Source organism: Dryobates pubescens, chromosome Z (genome assembly GCF_014839835.1).
Source record: "Dryobates pubescens isolate bDryPub1 chromosome Z, bDryPub1.pri, whole genome shotgun sequence".
NCBI classification, from domain to species: Eukaryota; Metazoa; Chordata; class Aves; order Piciformes; family Picidae; genus Dryobates; species Dryobates pubescens.
Window position 1 is genome coordinate 117,437,170 of NC_071657.1, and position 17,555 is coordinate 117,454,724.

General features: G+C 43.2%; 1 protein-coding gene across 1 annotated transcript in view; it reads left to right on the forward strand.

Moving 5' to 3' along the window:
* The window catches only part of MKLN1 (muskelin 1), a 116,166-nt gene that overhangs the window by 58,036 nt on the left and 40,575 nt on the right, over window positions 1-17,555 (forward strand). Inside the window, exon 9 of the mRNA XM_054178606.1 lies at window positions 354-466. Within this exon, the coding sequence (XP_054034581.1) occupies window positions 354-466 (113 nt within the window). The remainder of the gene's footprint in view (window positions 1-353; window positions 467-17,555) is intronic.

Genomic DNA, 17,555 nt, shown 5'->3' on the forward strand with positions numbered 1-17,555 from the left:
ATGTTGCTTAGTGTTTTGTCAAGCTTGACCTTGAATATTTCCAGGGATGGGGCCTCAGCTACCTCCCAGGGCAACCTGTTCCAGTGTTCTACCACCTTCATGATAAAGAGCTTGTTTCTGCATCCAGTCTAAATCTACTTGTCTCTGATTTCAAACCATTACCCGTCATCCTTTCTCTACAGGCCTTTGTGAGGTGCCCCTCTCCAGCTTTGTTTTAGGCCTTGGGTACTGGAAGGCCACCATTAGGTCTCCTTGGAGCCTTTTATTCTCCAGGCAGAACAATGTTTTGTAGGTATTAACCTGATTGAAGACAGACTCTCTTTAAAATCATCATGTTCTTCTTTTATTTATAGAAACTGTCTATCTGTTTGGTGGCTGGGATGGAACTCAGGATCTGGCTGACTTCTGGGCGTACAGTGTGAAGGAGAACCAGTGGACCTGTATATCCAGGGATACTGAGAAAGAGGTAAGTTCTGCAAGTGTCTATATTGTTAATAATACATGAACCATTGCAGAGAGAAATGCTGTGCTTCTGAAATGCTCATGCTGATGTATAGCATGCAGTGAGAGCTACAAAACTTAGACCTTCAAGTTCTGAAGACTTCTGAAATGCTTACGATGAAAAAATGTGAGATGAATGTGAGTTTGATGTGTTAAGATTGCTGGAGGTGAAAGGTTTATTTCTCAAGAGCAGACTGATTGGCCAGAAATCAGTGCAGTGAGTAGAACATGAGTTAAATACCTTGATAGGACTGAACAACCAGATCAGACATTTCAGACCTGATGCTGGTGATGTTCTTCAGAAACAACTTGTTTGGCTTCTGTCAAAAATGACTAGAAATGGACAACTAACACAAGGAAGACTAGAGGACAGGGGTAACTGCCAAAGGCCACACAATCCCAGGAGCCTTCATGGTATTCATTTCAGCCCTTTTCTTTGGCCTGTTTTGCTCAGTGTTTGACATATGAGACCTCTGAAATGAATGTAGCTTGGGTTACAGGAGGTAACAGAAAAATGTCCAAGACCTTTGGCTTGTGTAATTCATTTTACTGTGTACTGTGAAATGTTAAAGTTCCATGTGGTGGTTGTGTTTTGAGTTCAGGACTTGTTTGTCAGAGCATGACTTCAGGAAATTCATGCAGCCTTCTCTTGCAGGTATGAGAACTTGGAGGTGCCCTCACTTTTTGACAAATCCAGGAGTTGATTTTTCTCAATGCTTTGAAAAAAGCATATATAAAACCAAAATCTTACTTTCTGTTTGTGTTTTTCGAGTTTCTTGTCACAGTTTATTTTGTGAGCTTCTGTACCAGATCAAATAACACTTCAATATTGCCATTTTTTCCTGGCAAAGGTGTTTAGAGATTGTAATCAAACAGCCTGAGTTGAAAAAAAAATAATCTCACAGCAAGGCACTTCCCATAGCCTTCAAATCTCTGTGTCATGCACTTACTGATCCTGACATCCTTTACACAATGGGCAGTAACAAAACTGAATGTCATAGTCTGGCTTCTGTCATAGCGGAGCTGAATAAACATGAAGCTGTCCTTGCTTTTTGTGTCCTCCTAAGTTGGTACCTTTACTTTTATTAGAAGTGGTGTTCTTTTTCTGCTTTTAGTCTTTTCATCACTGCTCACAGGTACTTGTGTTTACTGATATGATGCTGAAGCTGTATTTAGCTTTCCAGGGTCTAGTCTGGCTCTTGTGTTGCTTCTGTTGTCTGAAGCCATGAGTTTTACAACTTTCCTTCCTGTTTACTCAACAGATGACCTCTTTAATATAGGCAGGGGGGTGTGTGACACAGTACCAAGGGGAAATTCAAACTCATCTATAATCAAATATATGCTAAATCATAGAATGGTTTGAGTTGGAAGGGACTTTAAAGATCATCTGGTTCCAACCCTCCTGCCATGGGTGGAGACATGTCCCACTAGACCAGATTGCTCAAAGCCCCCGTCCAACCTGATCTTGAATACTTCCAGGCATGGCACATCAGCAACTTCACTGGGCAACTTGTTCATGTGTCTCAGCACCTTCGCAGTAAAGAATTTCTTTCTAACATCTAAGCTAAATGCACCTTCTTTCAGTTTGAAACTGTTACCTGTTGTCCTGTCGCTACACTCCCTGATAAAGAGTCCCTCCCATTTTTCCTGTAGGCTCCCTCTAAGTATTGGAAGGCTGCCATAAGGTCTGTAAGGTGCGGTAAGGATATGGTTGCCCTTGTGGGCTTTGAGTGCTGATGTGCAGTTTTTCATCCATCAACAACCTGAAGTCCTTCTCTGCAAGGCTGCTCTCAATCCACTCTCACGCAGCCTATGTTTGTGCTTGGGAATGCATCAACCTGTGTGGGGGATCTTGCCCTTGGGCTTGTTGAGCCTCATGAGATTGCGTGGTCTTACCTCTTCTGAAGCCTGTCAGGTCTCTCTGGATAGCGTCCCATCCCTGGGGTGTCAACCGCACAGCTTGCTGGTGCACCTGAACTCCCTGTCTGTGTCACCAACAAAGATGTTAAATAGCACAGATGATAAACAACAAGACCTTCCTTTCTTTGTCTCTCTTTCTTTATAAAGAAGTTAGGAAGGTGATGAACATCAGCAGAGAAGACAAAACAATTTCAATAGTTTCTTCTTTCACTTCTTGTTTTGTAGCCGCTTAGTGGCTTGCATTTGTTTATCTCAGGATGCAGTGACATGGGATCTTCCTGTCAACAAGAGGTTACTGTGTTTTCTTCCTGCACAAACCAGTATAGGTAGTTCTGGTCTTCAAGGGTTTATTTCCTTTCTTATTGGGTCTTGCTTTAGCTTCTGTAAAGCTTGGGAGGCCTGGCTGGGATGCAAGGCATCAGCAGTGCCAGGAGTAGTCAAATTCCTCATGCCTGACTTGACTGGGATGGGAGGAAGAAGGGGTATTCAAGGAATGTTGAGGAAGCCCAGGAAAGTGGTGGAGCCACCACCCCTGAGGGGGTTTAAAGGATGTGTAGACATGGTGCTGAGGGTCATGGTTTAGTGGTTTAGGATCTGGCAGTGCTGTGTTAAGCAGCTGGACTTTATCTTAAGTGTCCTTTGCAACCTAAAAAAATAATAAATCTCTAATTCTGTGAAGGTCAGAATATTCAGCTGGAAGATGGGAATGGTCTTGGTCTGTAAAGAAGTGAGGTAAGGGAATTCTAAAAAGGAAAAAAAAAAAAGAAGAAAGAAGAATGAGTTGAATGTATGAAGGACTTTGAAGAGAAGATGTATGGGGCTTCAGAAATACAAGTTCCAGAAGTACAGCAGTATTTGGAGTGGGCCTACAGGATGGCATGTAGTGATAGGATGAATGACTCCAAACTGCAAGAAGCTCAATTTAGATTAAACATTAGGAGGAAACTCTTTGCCATGAAGGTGTTAAGGTACTGGAACATGTTGCCCACAGAAGTTGTGGAAGCTTCAAGCCCAGAAGTGTTCAAAGCCAGGTTGAATGGGGCTTTGAGAAACTACGTCTTGTGGAAGGGCTCCCTGCTTATGTCAAAGGGGTTGGAGCTGGATGATCTTTAAGGTGTCTTCCAACCCAAACTGTTCTGTGATTCTGCATGATTTTTAGCATGGATATAGTCTGCAGTGGAGTTCAGAAGAAGGCCTGGTAAGGTATAGTCAAGGATTATAGGTGCTTTGTTGAGTTCCCGTGAACTTGACATGTGCTGTACTTACAAACCAGCAGAATTTTGGGTTTTGTAGTTTTTATTTTTATTTTTTTCCTTATTGGTGTGTTTTTTCTTTTGGAAAGAGATTTGGATAAAACCTGATTTAGAAACGAAAAGGCCAGTTTCAAATGTTGAGAAGTAAATTCAAAAACAGAGTCTCCAGATGTTCCTCTAAAGGGGACATCAACTGTTCACAAACAATTTGCTAAAAGGAAATGTCTGTTGACGTGGCATTTAAAAAAATACTGAGTACTTTCCAGTAGAACTTGGTCTTTTTCTGTTGTTCTGTTGTGCTGGTTCTGCTTCTTGCTCTTTTGGTGGTTGTTGTATTGTGCTGGTTCTGCTTCTTGCTCTTTTGGTGGTTGTTGTATTGTGCTGGTTCTGCTTCTTGCTCTTTTGGTGGTTGTTGTATTGTGCTGGTTCTGCTTCTTGCTCTTTTGGTGGTTGTTGTATTGTGCTGGTTCTGCTTCTTGCTCTTTTTTTTTTTTTTTTAAATTCATCAGTGACACTGTTTAAATTAACCACTCAATAATTAAGACTGGGTAGGAGTAGAATGTGGTAGAAGTTGCATCTTATCCAGTGCTGCCATGGGGGTAACACGCAGCAATGCTTTTGGCTTGAGGGTGCTGGTAGGTTCTGGTGCAGCCTTCAAGATACGTACCACGTCTGCTGATTGTGGCGTGATAGAACTGTGCTGGTTGGAAAAGACCTTAAAGATCATCGAGTCCAACCATTATCTAACTCTGGCAATTCTAGTGCTAAACCATGTTGCTCAGTACCACATCTCTGCATCTTTTGAGCACCTCCAGGGATGGAGATGCAGCTGCTTCCCTGGGGAGCATATTACAGTATCTGAGAACCCTTTCAGTGAAGAAGTTTCTTCTGATGTTCAACCTAAACCTCCCTTAGTGCAACTCGAGGCTGTTTCCTCTTGCCCTATCACTTTATACTAGGGAAAAGAGACCAACCCCCATCTGGCTCTAGGCTCCTTTCAGGTAGTTGTAGAGAGCAAGAAGATCTCTTTCACCCTCCTTTTCTCCAGAAATGGAGAGGACAAACAGAAATGAATTGGAAATTTCCCCACCATTCCTCCAACATACGGACCTGGCAAGACTCCTGCAGTCCTTATCAAATGCTCTTCCTCTAAACCGGCATCCTTCCAAGGAGATGCACCATGTATCAGCTCTTGATCTCTCAACTGTAATCACAGCTTCTGTCCTTCTCTCTCCTCTGAGGAACACTCCAGTATGCTGACGAAATGTTCTAATGCTGACAGCAATTGGTACATGTGTTTAAAATCACTGTACTTATGCAAAGAGGGACAGTACAGGGGTGGACTTGGAAGTACTAGGTTTATGATTTGATCTAAAGATCTGAGAGATCTTCCAATCTAAAGGATTCTATGCAACAGCTCTATGAACCAGTTGCAATGAAGCACAGCAAAAAAATGTTTAGTCTAAGAACCTTTAAGGGTTTTTACCGTGAACCAAGTGGAATGTTCTGACAAATGTCTTTGTTTTCAAGGTTTACTAGCAGTTGTACATCAGTAGATCTTTCCAGGATTTGGGAATAAATAGTTCTAAGAAAACAAACCTTGTCATTCCTTGGGCATTTTGATCCTAAGCCAGTGTCAATTAATAAAGAAACTTCATGTGTTTTGGTGTCTAATATTTCTAGTTTCCAAGCATCAACGTTCTCTTCTGAAGGCTAATTTAGTGAAATTCAGTACAGGAGGACAGTTGAAGTGAACTGCAGCAATGACTTGGCTTGGTGAAAATTGGAGTCCGTGAAGTTCAACAAGGCCAAATGCAAGGTCCTGCACCTGGGTCAGGGCAATCCCAAGCACAAAAATAGGCTAGGCAAAGAATGGCATGAGAGCTCGCTTGAGGAAAAGGACATGGGACTGTCAGTTGATGAGAAACTCGACATGAACCAGCAGTGTGCACTTGCAGCCCAGAAGGTCAACTGGGCTGCATCAGTGTTGGGACTATTTCTGTTTAACATATTTATTGATCACCTTGATGAAGACACAGAGTGTGTCATCAGTAAGTTTGCAGATGACACCAAGTTAGGTGGGAGTGTTGATCTGCACAAGGGTAGGGAGGCTCTACAGAGGGACCTGCATAGATTGTATCGATGGGCCAACATTAATAGGATGAGCTTCAACAGGGCCAAATGCCAGGTCCTGCACTTGGGTCACAACAACCCCAAGCAACACTACAGGCTTGGGGAAGTGGGGCTGGAAAGCTGTCCAGCAGAAAGGGACCTGGGGGTTCTAATAGACAAGCAGCTGAGTTTAGTTTTGTGTCTGTTTCCCCTTTTTCTGTTGCTGGGCACCACTGAAAAGTCTGGCCCCATCCCATTGATGTGTGCCCCTTCAGATATCAGTAAGCATTGATGAGATGCCCTCTCGGCCTTCTCCAGGCTAAACAGCCCCAGGTCTTTTAGTCTTTCCTTGTAAGAGAGGTGCTCCAGTCCCCTAATCAGCCTAGAGACATGAGAAGAGACTCAGGATCTTCCTTCAAACAATGTTACTGCACAGATTGATGGCTTCTATGGTTCATATTTGTAAATATGATGTGTTGAGTCATCCTCATTCTGGCTTACAAATCAGTTCTGTGAAAGATGTGGCAGTGAGTTAGGTTTAGGTGACACTGTTTGTCAAACTTCGCAAGTGTTTCTTGCCAAAGGTAGCAGTGGAGATCTTGTCATGGGTTAACTGGTTGAGAAGATAAACTGTTTCTCAGAACACAGCAAAGTGAAGGCCAGGAAGCATCTACTGTTCAGTGGGTTCAAAAAAAATCTAGAAAATGGGTGTCCTATGAGTTGACAGTTGGCTGCTAACACCAAGTGCTTTCCAGGATTCTAAACATAAAAGCTGACAAGTATATGAAGATCTCATAATAGTGAGAGCCAGGGCGAATGTCATCTGCTCCTGCATTTCCACTTACGTTTTCTGCATGCTTTTCTTGACGTTTGTTGATATGGATGAATTTACCCAAAGCTTCTCATGTCAGATGTTACAACACAAGCTTTGCAGGCATTTGTAAGCATTGGTGACACCTGTGATGGATTTGGTGGTTTGGATTTTACTTGGGGTTTTTTTGGGTGTGTGATGCAGCAATGTGTCAGCCTGTCCATGGAAATCTTTCACTCTGTGCTGTTTAAGTGTAGAAGCTAAACTAGTCTCAAATATTGACTCCTTCCCACAGATGGTGATGTAGTTTGGAAGAAGCTTTACCTCTAGGGTGTTTTGTTTCCAGTGCTGTCATGTTTATGGACTTGGGATCTAATATACTGAATCTGCCATGTCCTACGTCAGAGTAGTTCCAGTTGTACAGATGCTCAGTTGTACGAGACGCGTGGTGCCACAAAAGCACATAGGGAGAGAGCAGCTGTCCCATAAAGCCTGCAATAGAAACTTGGATACTACAGATACACCCCTGAGCCAACTCCCTAAATAGTGTAAATGCCTACAAAAGTAGGGACATGGAAGGCAGATGCTGGAGTGACTGAAGAAAAATGTTCTAGGCTGATCCTAAACATCATAGAATCACAGAATGGTTTGGGTTGGAAGGGACCTTAAAGATCATGTAGTTTCAAACACCCTCCACTAGACTAGGTTGCTTAAGGTCTTGTCCAGCCTGGCCTTAAACACCTCCAGGGAGGAGGCATCCACAGCCTCCCTGGGCAACCTGTTCCAGTGTCTCACCACCCTCACTGTAAAGAATTTTTTCCTAATATCCCAGGCTAACATTTTATTTCCCTTCCTCCTTAGTAGCATAATAGTTTAAAAATACTCTCTTTCTCCAAAACAGTGGAGAGAGACCTTTAGATATGCTTTAAAAACTTCTCCAGTGATTTCCACATAGGCAACCTAAAACAAAAAGACCCTGTTATGGGAGATTTTAAAAATAAGCTTTTTGTGAAAAGGTTTTTCAGTTTTTAAAAGTAATTTTTTGTTTATGTTACCCCATGTGTTTAAGCTCTGTCCTCTTAACCCTTGTTTATTTATTTTGGGTTTTTTAACTGTGACATTTTTTAAAAAGAAAAGATCATCCATATTTGGAAAGAGCTCTGGGTCTTAAGTTACTCAGATCCATCATTAGCTGCCTGTAGTCTTGCTTCCAGCATGATAAAGCACGGAAAAGCAGCCCAACTTCACTTACTCCTGACACCAGCTGTTTTAGTCTGTATAGCTCTCTTGATATTGAAGTCAGTCTCAGAGAATTGAAACATGGTAGGGATTGGAAGGGACTTCTGGAGGTCATAAGTCCAGCCTTCCTGTCAAAGCAGGGTCACCTGGAGCAGATTGCACAGGACTGTGTTTAGGTGGGTTTTGTATCTCTTCAGAGAAGGGGACTCCATTGCCTCTCTGGGCAGCCCACTACAGTGCTGTCACTCTCACATGAGAGAAACTTTGATTTACTTTTAGGTGGACCTTCCTGTGTTTCTGTTTGTGCCCATTGCCACTTGTGCTATTGCTGGGCACCACTGAAAGAGTCTGGTCCCATGCTCTTGCCCCCTACCTTTTAGACACTGATGCAGATCAATAAGGTCCCCTCCCAATCTTCTCCAGGCTAAACAGCCCTAGGTCTCAGTCCTTGTCAGAGAGATGCTCCAGTCACCTCAGCACCTTCTTATCCCTCTACCGGACTCTTTCCAGTAGTTCCCTGTCCCTCTTGAATTGGGGAACCCAGTAATGGACACAGTACTCTGTGTTGTGCCTCTGGACCAGAGTAGAGGAGAAATAGAACCTCCATCAACCTGCTGTCCATGTTCTTAATACAGTCCAAGATATCATTGATTTTCTTGGTCATGAGGGCATATTGCTTGCTCATGGTAAACTTGTCCACCAGCACTCCCAGGTCCTCCTACACAGAGCTGAACAAGCCCTAATCTGTGTGGTTAGGAATGGGATTATTCCTTCTCAGGTACAGGACCCTACACTTGCCTTTGCTGAACTTCATTGGCTTCCTCTCCACCCAACTCTCAGGCCTGTCCAAGTCTGTCAGCCACTCCTTAGTGCTGCATCATCAGCAAACTTGCTGAGGGTATCCTCTACCCCTTCTTCCAGGTCATGAAGACCTGGAAGCAGATGTGGGGTGTGAGTGTGTTGAACAAGTTTGGACCCAGTACTGACCCCTGGAGAACTCTAACTAGACTCCGTGCTACTGATCAAAACTGTCTGACCTCTGTTATTCAGCCTGTTCTGAGTCCACCTCACTATGCACTCATTTAACCCACTCTTCCTAATCTCCCCTTTGTGGATGTTACTAGCGACAGTGCCAAAATCCTGCTGAAGTCAAGGTAGACTACGTCCACCGTCCTCTCATTTTTCTATCCAGTCATTGCATCACAGAGACTATCAGATTGGTCAACCATCATTTCTTCATGCTTACTCCACATGCTTAGAGATGACACCCAGAATAAGAAGGGAGAGCTTAAATAAGAGCCTTATGCAAAACTTAGGTTTTCCTGGAGCTCGCTTGTGCCAGTCTTCAGATTCCATGTGGATTTCCAAAATGTCTTAAAGCCTTCAGCTGCAAAGGATGTTGCTTGTAAAATACTTTCACACCTTGAAGTAACACATCATGCAGAGCTGCTTTGTGGGTGTTTATATTCCAATAAAAATCACCACTTCACCTTTATCTTATGACGAGTTTACTGTTCTGATCTGGAATGCAGCTTTATTTAACTTATGGCTTTGTCAGGAAGTTATTGCATCATCCAGTGTCCTGTAAATTGCAGATGAGGCAGTTCAGAGAGACATGGAAGGGTAGCTCAGAATGCATCTCAGGGAATATGAGACATTACTCGCCTGCTTAAAGTATTGGAGAATTTGCAGGTAAGGATTTAGTGAAGTCATGGATATTGCTATAAGGAATACTGATTTATATCCTTTTAGGTCTTATCACAGGTAGAATCATAGTCACTTAGACTAAAACAAACTTTGAGATCATTGAATCCAGCCAGTAATGCAGCCCTGCATGTCCACTGCTAAACCCTGCCCCTCAGCACTACATCTACATAGCTTTTAAATCCCTCAAGATATGGTGACTCCACCACTTCCCTGGGTAGCCTGTGCCAGGGCTTCACAACTTTTGGGTTGAATTTTTTTCCTGGTGTTCAGCCTGAACCTTCCCTGGTGCACCTTGAGGCTGTTTCCTCCTTCATACATGCACCTGTAAGACAAGAGCCAGCTGGAATGCCTCGAACCATGTATTTCACACTGAATGGTTGGGGAAAAAATATTTTGAGGAAGCAGGGGATATGTGGGAGTGGAATGTGGGAGGAAAGCTTTTTCTCTTGCTGGCAAGGTGGAAGTAACTTCACACACTAGTCAAGTTTGCCTTGGGAGTAGAGTAGTCTCTTATTTCAGCTAGACCAGGAAAGACTTGTGTTACATTAACACTCCTCAAGCTGTACAAATACAGAAATCCCAACATGGTAACAGAAGGGAAACATTCTCAAGTATTTAGTGTAGACAAATCCTTAGCTAAGTTGTCTGGATAACGACGTGCTTGAAAATGGAGTCAGGTTTTGTGGACTTGGCTGCTAATAATTTATTTCTGCCACCAGGCTTTGGAGGTAATTAGGACTTAACAATTTCTGGACTGCCTCAAGAGCATAAACTGGTAGAGTGGATAGAGCATTGGAATGTTGAGTTCCTCAGCCTTGAAAGAGTTGAATAGGACTTAGTCCATGAATTTGTGTGTGATGGAAATCTTATTGATACTGGGACTCAGGAAGTGTAGCTTTCTAGCCACTGCATTCATAGATTGCATCAGTTTGGGAGGGGTGCTCAAAAGTCATCTTGTCCAAGCCCCCCCTGCAGTGAGCAGAGGCACTTTCAACTAGACTGGGCTGCCCAGGGCCACATGAAGTCAACCCCCTGCCCCATCAGGCTCACCTAGGGCAGGCTACACAGGAGCACACCCACGTGTGTTTTGAAAATCTCCACAGGAGACTCCATAATCTCTCTAGGCAGCCTTTCCCAATGCTCCATTACCCTCACCATGAAGAATTTTCTCCTCATGTTGAAGTGGAGCCTCCTGTGTTCCTTGTCCTATTACTGGGCACTGCTGCAAAGAGACTGTCACCTTCATCTGGACACCCACCAGATGCTTATAGACATAAATAAGATCCCCTCTCAGTCCGTATTGGGTTTTTTCGATACTGAAAATATTCTGTTCTGGTTTTCATATACACACACATATATACTATATATATATGAAATATATATACAGGCACACATACACATCTCCATATTTCTCTTGTCATGCTGCTGTAATAGCTCACAGAGGAAGGCTGCATTAAATTCTGTACAGTCTCTGTGTTCTCAAGAAGGCAGTCTCATGGGTTAGCCTGAGGGGAAGAATTACACAGCGACTTCTGTAACTTTCTAACACCTCTGGGTACAAACTACTCCTTTGTCATCTCTTCAAGACCGTCTTCACTTTCTCAGAAACACCCAAGAGCCTGTAGTTGTCAAAATATTTAGACTTCTAATTCCATGTCTATCTATCACCAGCTTTTCAAGGACAATTAATTAAAAAAAAGAAATCAAAACTTCTGGCTTTGCTGCATCTTCATCTGTGTGGCTAAAGAGTCCATAAATGACTAGTTAACTTTTGGTTTTTTTCAGCCTGTTGGTCTGTTAGTGTGACTGTAACTCAGCTGAATAGTTTTCATCTGTGGAAAAATCTCTCTTGGCTGGACCTTCACTAGCCATTGTTACTGGTAATGAGAGGACAGAGTGAACTTGGGATGCCTGCAAGAATGACCTCATTCAACATCCTGCAATTGTTAATGGGGTTAGTTAAATTCAGCACAGGAGGGATGTTGTCCTCAGGGCCCATCTTGGAGCTGGTGAAAGCTCTGGTTCTGTGGTGGGTTGTCTGTTGAATTTAATCAGTGTTACTGAAAGCAAAGCTGAGGAGTTGGTGATGATTTTATTCACATTTCATCACTGTGGGCAGTGCTGAGTTTGCAGGTAAATGCAGATGACACCCATTTGGGTGAGACTATTGATCTTCTTGAGGGTAGGAAGCATACAGAGGGACCTGGGTAGGCTGCATTGATGGACTGAGGTCCTGCAGGAGGGTCACAACAACCCCATACAGTGCTACAGGCTTGGGGAAGAGTGGCTGGAAGGGTGCCCAGCAGAGAAATACATGTGGATGTTGAACAACAGCTTGTTGTACAAGAGCCAGTTTGTGTCCAGGTGGCCAAGAAGGTGAACAGCCTCCTGGCCTGTATCAGGAACAGCATGGTATGCAGGACGTAGAGAGGTGATTATCACCCTATACTTGATACTGGTGAGGCTGTGCCTTGAATTCCGTGGTTAGTTTTGGGCCTCTCACTCCAAAAAGGACACTGAATTACTGGAGCATGTCCAGAGAAGGGCAGTGAATCTGGTCTAGAGAAGTTCTCTGAGCAGTGGCTGAGGGAGCTGGGGTTGTTTAGCTTGGAGAAAAGGAGGCTGAGAAGGCCTTGTTGTTCTCTCCAGCTTCCTGAAAGGAAGGTGTAGCAAGGTGGGAGTGTGTCTCTTTTCCCACATAGCAAGTGATCCGATGAAAAGAAACGGCCTCAAGTTGTTTAGGTTGGACGGTAGGAAAAATTTCTTCCCTAAAAGGGTTATCAAACCTTGTAACTGGCTGCCCGGGGAAGTGATTGAATTGGCATCCCTAGAGGTGTTTTATCAGATGTGCAGATGTGGTGCTTAGGGATATTGTTTAGCAGCAGAATTGGCAGTGTTGGTCTCAATGATTTTAAAGGTCTTTTCCAACCTAAAACATTCTCTGATAAATTGTGCCTTTTGTTCACAGTAGCGCTGTATTGATGTCCTTTCACTGAAGGGTTGTCATGCACTAGGGTAGTACTCCAGTGCTTCTCTTGTTTGTATTTTAAGCTGAGTCATGTTGTCTGGATGACTTAATTTTGGCTGTAAAATAAAGCCTGGATGAGACCTTCATACGTGTTCCTGTAGCCTGCTTATAAATAAAAGAAGCACTTCATGCTGTTGCATGCTCGAAGCTCTTGGGAGATTTTTCCCCTTTCTGCTATTCCTCTTGCTTGCGTAGAAATTCTCTTGGTCATCAGGTGCCTTGGTTTGCTGCAACGTGAGATCTGTGGTGTTATGTGTTGCTGGAAGCCTTGATGATACCTTGGTGTAAGAGCAAGCCAAGTGAGAACACATAATTCAGAAATGACCCAGGCATGTGGCTCCCTGCACTGGCAGCAGTGCAGGCATCAGCTGCCAAAGTTGTTTCTGCTCTGTAGGTAAACTCATGCAATACAGCTGTCCAAAGCAGAATGTTGGTGCTTTGGAAAGCTTGCAAGACGTGTCCTCTGACACTTTCTTCTTCAGAGATGCATTAATCAGGGTTCCTCAGAAGCCATTAGATTATGTGCTAGTTCATTCCTTTATGAAAATACTCTGGAATTAGTTGTTTCTGCAAGCAGCAGAGCTGCTGGGAGACTAATTTTTAACAGGTAATCTGGTGGGAATAGAGCATTAAGCATCTGTTCATTTTCATAGCAGTGGTCATATGCTTCACTGAGCCTCTGCTTCTCGTTTATGCTGTGCTGAACCTGCACTGAAGGATGGAGTGAAGAGTCTGAGATTGTGTGTAGGACTGGAAGGGATGGACCCCTCATAGATCATCAAATCCAGACCACTGCTATTACAATTATAGAAATCACAGAATCGTTTCAGTTGGAAAAGACCTATAAGATTGAATCCAAACTGTTGTATGATCTCTGGTCTTCATATTTTGACTTGTAAGCTCGTTCATGGAACTTTTTTTAGGGGCAGGGGGAACAGCTTCATTCCATTCAATTTTTCAGTTTTGCCACCTTTAGAGATGAATCAAAGCCGTGTGCTGAACGCTGCCCCTGATTTTAATCTGCTTCATCATGTCTGAGTCAGATGCCCAGAAAGGACTTTGCAACTAAATCTATTTAGTTGTACTGCTATAGGAGGGCATTTGTAAGCAGATTAGCTGTAGCTCAGAGTCTGTGTCAGCTGTCTGACTGAAGGACATCTTCCTTGACTTAGCTGTGGCTAGATTGATTAATAGTTAATTATATGCAAAAACTTGTCAGAAACTTTTTTGATATCTGAACTTGACAGTTGTGATAAGATATTTAACTGGTTTGTGTGAAAAATTGTCTTTCCAGTAGCAGTGCTGAGGAGTTCTGAATGTTGTGGGTTTTAGCCAGGTTCTGATCTATTTAATAGGCTTCCCCAAATATTTCTTTGGGAATACTCTCAAAGAATCTTCTTTATAGCTGGCACAGCAGGCATAGAAGTAAGTTAGAATATCTGTTACCTTTCATGAGTAGCAGCAGGAATATCTTAAGGTGGCAATGTGTGGCTACTTACTCAGTGTAGCTGGTAGCTTCATGTGCTGCTTTAAGCTTTTAGTGCAGGCAAACCTGCATAGTACTGAACGAGCAGAGCATGAACTCAGCATCCAGAAAATTTTATTTTTGGAGCTAGGCTCGCAACTGGTACTCCTAGAAACATTCAAGATCCCAGTTTAGTCCTTCACTGCCTCTAGCCCATGTGACCATCGGAGATTTTTAAGTCTAGTGCTAGAGCTTTTGAGTCCTGGACATCACATGACTTACATAGCACTGATTTCTGCTATCCTACATAGGAGGAAAAAGTAACTGGAATATGGTATTTATGAAAGGGTCTTGTTCACTGAAGAAATCCTCACAGGCACGCACAGCCTGGGATATGTGCCTGTGCTGGAATGCTCTGATCCATGAGCACTGTTGTGATGCTCTTGTGTGATGGAACCTGCAGGACTCTGCTTGTTCTCATGACTTGGTGCTCCTGGCATGTGGTTGATGATCATGTGGGCTTTGGAAGTGCAACTTCAGCCTCTGATCACTTTGCTTTGGGCTGATGGGCAATACAGGTGCCCTCTGCTGCCATAAAACCCAGTAGATTAAATTCTTTCTTAGGGTTTCTGGCAATCTTAGGTTGTGAGAAACTTCAAATATGTTCTGTGTGCTCACAGAAGTCTTCTGTTGTGCGTATTGCTGTAACTGTTTCTTTCACTGAATTTAGTAGTAATCTAGAGTAAGGCAAATTGGAGATGCAGAGAAGAGTTTGGGTTGAAAGAGACCTTAAAGATATCTAGTTCCAACTCCCCTGCTATGATCAGGCACATCTTTCACTAAACCTGGTTGCTCAAGGCCTCATCCAGCCTGACCTTGAACACTTCCAAGGAAAGGGCATCTGTGACCTTCCTGGGCAATCTGTTCTAGTGTCTCACCACCCTTACTGTAAAGCATTTCTTTCTAATATCCAGTCTAAATCTCCCCTTCTCAAGCTTCAGCCCATTCTCTCTAGTCCTATCACACCGTCATGTTGAGCTACTGCTTAGATTAAATGTTCTTGGAGTACACATTAGCTGAAGAGTCACATTGATAAAGCACTAACAAGCTCTGATCTTAAAAAAACATATAGGCTTGAATGGATGCCAGGAAAAATATGCATTTCCTTTCTTTTTCAAGATTGTGGACAACTTTCCCTTTTTTAATTTTTATTTTTTTTATACTGATGGGTGGGGTAAAGAAGGAAATGAATTATACTCTGGGAAATGAGAGCAATTAATCTCTGCAGCGGTGTGTAGGCAGGAGGGACTATTTGTTGCATGACAGGCTGCTCTCAGAACTGAAAACAAAGTAGGTTGTTTGTGTCTTTTTATGTCCTCGTCCTAGTTTGCTTTAGGACAAGAGCATTTACCTCATGATGCTTATTTTTGAACTTTATACTGGAGGCAGTGTTCACATTCCATTCAGTCTTTTACAGCACCGAGAAGGGAGAATTAGTCAGCTGTTCTTTGTTTTTATTTCCCTGACTCTTGAACAGGGTCCAGGCTTGCTCCTGAGGTTTTTCATCTGGATCAGGCTGAATAAAACAGATTTTCTTGCAACTGAAAACCCTTTATTCGTGAAAGGTTATGATAACCAAAAGAAACCAAGCTCCCCCCCCAGCCCCAGTTTTAGTTTTGGGGGGTGGGATGGGGACCTCCTGCTGTCCTGTTCACATTGAAGTCGGTTCTTAGGACATTTATTTAAAAACGAAACAAAAAATGAAAGCTATCATGTTTGTGCCTTAGCAGAACATGCCAGGATGCTGTTGCTAAGATGATGCATGCTGATTCTGGCATAAATAGTTCCTTGAGCAGACCCTACCCCGAGGAGTTTGAGTCCCAATCCTTTCTCTCTTGTATAGGAACAAATCAATGATTTGAAGGAGGCTGTGTTGTCTCTTGGTGCTGTTGTGTTGCTTTTTGAAAACGTTTTGTAAGTTAGTCCTTAAGTGGGATAATTGCTTTCAGCATTTGCAAGTTAAATGAAGAAAGCTCTAATTAGATTTTATAAAGTGGCTTAGCATGTTGAGAAGGCTTTTCATAAAGTATACTGTGTATTCACTTGGCATTGCACAATTGAATCTCGTGTAGCACTGACGAAACCAAAAAATCTTATTTGGCCCTGGTCACTCCTGGGTGCTTAAAGGATTGAAAAGCCCATCTTAGGTACTCCCAGCTGTAGGTGATGTCTTCCTTCTTCTGCCATCCCACCCTCATCAGGCCATTTATTTCTGTTTTAGAGACAGGAGGAGTTACATCAAGACCAACCTGTTTAAGGAAGGCTGTCAGAGTTGAGCATAGAAGCTTGGCATTTTGTATGGCTTTAAAAGGGGGCTGTGGCACACACTGCTTAATCTGTCCTAGCTGTTATTGTGCTGTGCTAATTGCACGGTGGTGCTGGGTGGCACAGAGCCATTTTGTTCAGGTTAGCCTTAGCTCCGTGTGGGCGCTTTTTAGTTCCACAGAAACCGAACAGTGCCCATGCTTAGTAATCTGTGGTATTGTTTTGGTGTCCTGTAGGTTAGAAATGTGATATGCTAATGCTCTGCTATTGCCATCGCAGCCTTGGCATCAGTGGAGGGACTGGACTGGCCAAAGCAGTGTCACACATTGCTTGCTGTCTGAATAAGACCTTAGCCTAGTCACAAGCCTCTTTCACGTGTGGTTTCTGCAGTGTGCGTGCCAGGAGCTTCCTGATGAGAATTGGAAAGAATCCCCAAAGCTGGTTCAGATCGCTTGGGCACTGTTGTTGCATGTAACTTAGAATCCATTTTAACCAAGATGTGCTCTGTTTGGGAATTGAGACCTCTGCTAAATCAGTCCATCAGTTCTTGAAAGTTCTTCTACAGAAACACAGATCTTACTTGCTAACAGCTTTGAAGACAGTCAACAAAGGTGGTTTAAAGAAATACACTTAATTGATTTGTTATCAGTTAACCACAGGAGTAGATAAACAGAAACTGGTCACAGCTCTTAGTTGCCTTTTGCTGTGCTCAAGAAGACATGACCTTGTTTGATCTTCTCTTGTGGTTGTCAGTGTGCAGTCTTTATTAGAGTCATGGAATCACAGAGTTCTTGAGTTGAAAGGAGCCTTTAAAGGTTATCTGGTCCAACCTTCCTGCAATAAGCAGGGACATCTTCTACTAGATCAGGTTGCTCAAAGCCCCGTCCAACCTGACCTGGAATGTTTCCAGGTATGGGGCTTCTAACACCTGTGCACAACCTGTGCTAGTGTTTCAACACCCTCAGCCTATGAAATCCCATCATCCTTGTGTCTAGTCTAAATCTCCCCACTTTTAGCGTAAAATCATTGCCCCTTGTTTTGTCACAACAGACCCTGCTAGAGAGATTGTCCCTATCTTTCTTACAGACCTCTATTAAGTAGTGAAAGATTGCAATAAAGTCTCCCCAGAGTTTTTCCTTCTTCAGGCTGAACAACCCCAACTCTCTCAGCCTTTCTTCATAGGAGAGGTGTCCC